We start from the raw sequence: 5941 nt of genomic DNA, 5'->3' as shown, positions 1-5941 counted from the left end.
GTGGATGCTTAGCAAATGTTTCTTGAGAGAAAAGATGAATTTATAAATGTTAGGAACAGTTGAACTATGACATAAGATGAGATTCATTTATAGTTCATATTTTTTTGAAGAGGAGATAGACAGTTGTTATAATTTGGATGTAAGATAAAAAGCAATTCATGAGTGCTTACAGTGAAGGCAGAATGACTGTCACTAGATAAAAGTGTACCTCTCTAGCCCGGAGGCTATAAATACCAGCATTGAAGGTTTGCATGGCTCTCCCTAAATCTTCCCTGAAAACCTTGCATGGTAGGGAGTCTAAATTAATTTCTTCTCTGTTACTAGATACTTTGGAAGGGAGCTCTCACCTAGATTTGCCACGCAATTTGCTACTGGAAAACTCATCATCTTTATCTGCGTCAGAGGGTGAACTTTCCCTTCTAATTATCTGACGCAGTGACTGAGGATCTAAGTAGAAGCTTGAGGGTTTCTGCACAGTTGCTATAGACTACCTGTCTGTCTTTTAAGATAGTGGAGTGACAGTTTGAAGAGGCACTGCAGAGTTCTTTAGCAATGTCACCTCCACTGTGGCCTGCCAAAACTATTTATATGTGAATGAGGACATAATTCAACACCAACAGTAGCTTAATTTTTTTTCCTGGAGAGAAAAGTCCTGCTCAAAATACCCATTTTGACAATTTTGTCTGCAGGTTTTGATTTTATTTAAGTGAATGCTTATTGGTGACCAGGTAGTCCACATTTGCAAGATCCACCCAGGAACATAAAACATGAGCAAACCTCCAAGGAGGTCTTGGATTCCAGAAAATTGCCATATTCAGTAGGCAAATGTTCATTCTTTTTCTGTTGCTAGAGATCCTGTATATTTTAGCATAAGTGCTCTCAATGTACATAGGAAAAGATCATTTAGAGACTTTTTATATCAATGGCAGCTTATTAGCATAGAGGGATTTTAAAAGAAGGCACTGATTGCATACAATACCCAGGGAAATTCTGTGCCTTGGTGAAACATTTGAGTGCTTTCTTTAAAGCCAAATTAACTGATTGCAGGTGTTCTCTAAATAGAAATGGATAATGGATAATATTGACTATTCTTGTGTTCAAAGTCACTGAGTCTTGATAAAACACAAACCAAATATTGGCCTTGGAATTGCCAATGGAGACAGTATCATTTGGGTCTCCAAGGCAAAGCACTGATCTTTTTCTTTTTGTCTGTCCTTCCTTCCATCTATCCAAGCATTCACGCTGCTTTGGAGACTCCTCTGCTCTGGATGCTGTTCCTGAGAATGGAAAATAGCAGAGGAGATCCCAGCCTTGTGAAACTTCACTCATGGAGATATGGGTGAATGGGAGATTAGATAATAGGCAAGTAAATAAATGGATAAATAAGGCATTTTAGTGTGAGAAGGACTACGAGGAAAAACTAAATTTGTGCCTTCGAGAGTGTCCTGTGAGGTGGGGTGGGTACTTTAGAGGGAATGAATAGAGATGAATTTTAAGAGGGAGGGATTTAAATTAATGTGTGAATGGAAAGGATGGTGTACCATCAAAAGTTCTGAGGAAGGCATATCTCAAAAAGAGATAAACAAGTGCCAAAACTTTGAGATGAGATTGCATGTGACTATTTTAGGGAAAAGGATGAGAGACACCTGAGAAGCCCTAGATTTTAGAAAAGAGTTAACTGAATTTAAAAATGTGGTCCCAGCTCTGTCCGGCGCCTTGCCTTCGTTTACATCGTTTGCAGCCTTCTCTTGTCAGATCCCCCAACAGCCAAAATGGTGAAACAGATCGAAAGCAAGGAAGCTTTTCAGGAAGCCTTGAACTCCGCAGGAGACAAGCTTGTAGTAGTTGACTTCTCTGCCACGTGGTGCGGCCCTTGCAAAATGATCAAGCCTTTCTTTCATTCCCTCTCTGAAAAGTATTCCAATGTGTTGTTCCTTGAAGTAGACGTGGACGACTGTCAGGACGTTGCTGCAGAGTGTGAAGTCAAATGCATGCCTACCTTCCAGTTTTTTAAGAAGGGTCAAAAGGTGGGTGAGTTTTCTGGAGCTAATAAGGAAAAGCTCGAAGCCACCATCAATGAATTTGTCTAATCGTGTTTTCTGAAAAACGTAACCAGCCGTCAGCTGTTTAAAACTTGTAATTTTTTTAATTTACAAAAAGTATGAAGTATGGAAGCTATATACCCAATTGCCATCTGATTATAAATGACAATAAAATATTAATTCTACCCTTTTAAAAAAAAAATAAAAAATAAAAAATAAATAAAAATGTGAAGCTTTGCTATGTTTACCAACGTAAAGGTAAAATTTCTAAGCTGATTCTAAGCCGCAGAGCCAGAGTTAAAGTGTAAAGGACCGGACATTGTGAAGTCTCTAACTGCAGGGCTTGGGTTAAAGAGTAAAAGATTAAGTATTGTTACAATTCCTCTGCTACCCCCGGAACCTGTAATCCCTGTAGCTGTTAGGACAATACCCGAGCTGCCCAGTAAATATTCTCACTGACTCCTCTGGTTGTCTAATAACTTGGGGTTCTGTGAAGTGGCACGTAGGCACCTCGGGCCCCAGAACCAATCAGTTTGAATGTGCAACCCACTTAGAAGTAACCAATCACCCCCGTCCAATCTGTTCCTGCCAGTAAATGTACTAACCAGGTCTCAGAGTTGTTCAGTTTTCCCGCGCCTCATGATGATTTGTTCTGATGTATGCAAAGCCCCCCCACCCTCTCCAAAAAGTGTACTTAAGCTCTGCCTGACCTCTGCTCGGGGCTCTGGGCTGCTCTATCTTCCTGAGTGAGCCTGGAGCCTCAGCATGCTGAATCAATAAAACCCCTTCTGCCAATTGCATGGAGCCGGTCTCTTGTGGTCTCTCCCTCCGACGTTTCGCTGGACCCTTACATTTGGTGCGTTGGCCGGGAACTGCGCATCGCCGGACAGGGAGACCCCAACGGACTGCTTTAGGGGGTAAGTAAGTAAGGCGCCTCTTTTCCTTCTTCTTCTCCTTGCTTTTCTTTCGCGATCGCTCGGGGTTTGATTTCTGGTGGCTCAATTGCGGGCGTAAGCTCCCAGAGGGCGTAAGTTCTCAGAGCCTTGGTTTGGGTTTGGCAGCGTGTGGCTGCCAGTGGAAAGTGTAAGTTTTCCCTGGCTGTGGTGACAGACGTGTCTTTGGAGCCACAGGCCACCCTCCAAGGGACGCCTTGGGGGACTCGGGGGGACGGAAGTGCTCCCCATCAGGTAGAGGGAGGAGCCCTCGTCAGGTGTATTCTGCTGCCAATCCGTCTGGTTTTGCCGGCAATTCTTTTTGTTGTTCTCAGGTTAAATTCACTGTCTGTCTTTAATTTTTGCTTCTGAACTTATGTTAAACGTTTTACTGTGTGTCTGTAATTGCGTCTCAGTGTGTCTTGTTTGTATTGTCTTGTCTCTGTCTCGGTTCAAGTAACTCCCAGTATGGGACAAAGCCATTCCACGCCTCTGTCCCTGACCCTTGATCATTGGATGGATGTCTGTGCAAGGGCCCAGAATCTTTCCTTTACAGTGAAACGCCAGACCTGGCAGACACTCTGTGCTTCAGAATGGCCCACCCTCGGAGTTGAATGGCCCCCAGAAGGGTCCTTCCACCTCCCTCTAATCCGCCAAGTCAGAGATATTGTCTTTCAGCCGGGGGCCGCATGGCCATCCAGATCAACAGCCATATATCTTATCCTGGCAGGATCTCTGCGAATTTCCTCCCACATGGGTGAAACCCTTCCTTGTTCCAGCTCCAACCCCTCCCCTCACCAGACTTACAGGTTTAATCAAGTCGCTGATGTTCTCACACCAGCCCACTTGGGATGACTGTCAACAGCTTCTGGGGACTGTCTTCACAACAGAGGAACAGGAGAAAATCCTCTTGGAAGCCAGAAAGAATATTCTTGGAGCAGATGGGAGGCCAACTCAACTTCCCAATATCATTGAAGCTGGCTTCCTCTTGAACCGACCCAACTGGGACCCTAACACCTTTGAAGGTAGGGAGCATCTGTCCACTTATCGCCGGGCTCTTGTAGCGGGTCTCCAAACGGCCGCTAGGCGGCCAACTAATTTGGCCAAGGTAAGAGAGATTATCCAAGGTATGACCTTAAGAGATTTGGCTAGAGAAACTGAGGAAGAGAGGGAACAAAAGAAAGATAAAAGGAACAAAAGGCAGACTAAAGCATTGGCTAAGGTCCTGGTCACAGCCACAGATAGGCCAGAAGTTAGAAAGCAGGGAGACAGGAAGGGATATCTGGGCCCATGCCAAAAGCTGCCCCTGGCCTCAGACCAATGTGCCTACTGTTAAAAAAAAAAAAAAGGACACTGGGCCAAAGAGTGCCCCAAAAAGAAGCAGCTACGCCAGCCTGTCATGCTGACTCCAAAAGATGACTAGGAAAGTTGGGGCTCAGATCCCCTCCCCGAGCTCAGGGTAACATTTGAAATTTCTAAATCCTTCATTAAAAACTCCCATAGTCACGGCTTTGACTATGTCAGTAAACATCAACTCTTTACACCCCCAGGGACTGATCAAACAAGCAAACTAAAAGATTATCCTGATGCCTGGGCAGAAACTGCTGGGTTAGGTCTGGCCATAAAACAACCTCCAGTAGTGATAGAATTAAAAGCCTCTGCCTTTCCAATCAGTGTTAAACAATATCCTCTAAGCAAAGAAGCTAGGGATAGGACAAGACCCCATATTCAGAAATACCTGGCTCTCGGGGTCCTAAGGCCCTGTCAATCGGCCTGAAATACCCGCCCTGTTACCAGTAAGAAAGCCAGGAACTGGGGACTATCGTCCTATTCAAGACCTGAGAGAGATCAACAACAGAGTGCAGGACATTCACCCCACGGTGCCTAATCCATATAATTTACTTAGCACTCTAAATCTAGAGCAGATATGGTACACTGTGCTGGACTTAAAAGATGCTTTCTTCTGCTTGCCCCTACATAAGGACAGTCAGTTATTGTTTGCTTTCGAATGGATAGACCCAGAAATAGGAACAGCTGGCCAACTAACCTGGACTAGACTCCCACAGGGGTTCAAAAACTCCCCCACTCTTTTTGATGAAGCTCTCCACAAGGACCTCAACGACTTCAGAACTGCACACCCCGAAGTCACCCTACTCCAATATGTGGATGATCTGCTGCTGGCAGCCAACACCAAGGAAAACTGTGAGTCTGGGACCCAAGCACTATTATCCGAGCTTGCTCAGCTCGGATATAGGGCTTCTGCCAAAAAGGCCCAAGTTTGTCAACAAAAAGTAATCTACCTGGGTTAATCTCTTGGGGGTGGCAAACAATGGCTTACAGAGCCCAGAAAAAGAACTGTTGTGCAGATACCGCCCCCATCTGATAAGAGACAGCTCAGAGAGTTTCTTGGGACTGCCGGCTTTTGCAGGTTATGGATTCCTGGGTTTGCGTCTCTGGCTGCCCCTTTATACCGGCTGATAAAGGGGGATGTCCAATTCCAATGGACCCCTGAACACCAACAGGCTTTTGATAATATCAAAAAGGCGCTGCTATCTGCCCCAGCCTTAGCACTCCCAGATGTAGAAAAACCCTTCACTCTACCTCGAGGAAAAAGAAAGGAATAGCACGAGGAGTGCTCACTCAGACTTTGGGACCTTGGAAAAGGCCGGTAGCATACTTATCAAAGAAACTGAATCCAGTGGCCAGCGGGTAGCCCCATTGCCCAAGGGCTATAGTAGCACAGCCCTTCTGTTAAAAGATGCTGATAAATTAATGTTGGGACAGAAGCTAACTATCATAGCCCCCCATGCCCTGGAGAGCATCATCCGTCAGCCTCCAGACAGGTGGCTATCAAACTCCAAAATGACTCATTACCAGAGCCTTTTGCTTGACAAAGACAGAGTAACACTGGGACCCCCTGCTCCACTTAACCCGGCTACACTGTTGCCGGAAGAATCATCAGGACCT

General features: G+C 45.1%; 1 protein-coding gene across 1 annotated transcript; it reads left to right on the top strand.

Annotated features, from left to right (window-relative positions):
• The first annotated feature begins 1700 nt into the window (after positions 1–1700).
• On the top strand, positions 1701–2227 carry LOC143638176 (thioredoxin). Its single transcript, XM_077105841.1, has one exon. The coding sequence runs from the start codon at positions 1773–1775 to the stop codon at positions 2088–2090; it is 318 nt and encodes a 105-aa protein (XP_076961956.1). The 5' UTR covers positions 1701–1772; the 3' UTR covers positions 2091–2227.
• Positions 2228–5941: the final 3714 nt, after the last annotated feature.

The sequence above is a fragment of the Callospermophilus lateralis genome, chromosome 18, assembly GCF_048772815.1.
Source record: "Callospermophilus lateralis isolate mCalLat2 chromosome 18, mCalLat2.hap1, whole genome shotgun sequence".
NCBI lineage: Eukaryota > Metazoa > Chordata > Mammalia > Rodentia > Sciuridae > Callospermophilus > Callospermophilus lateralis.
This window is presented reverse-complemented; position numbering and strand designations above follow the sequence as displayed.

Excerpts from the sequence above, each read along its gene's own strand:
- LOC143638176 (XM_077105841.1), top strand. The coding sequence starts at position 1,773 with ATGGTGAAACAGATCGAAAGCAAGGAAGCTTTTCAGGAAGCCTTGAAC.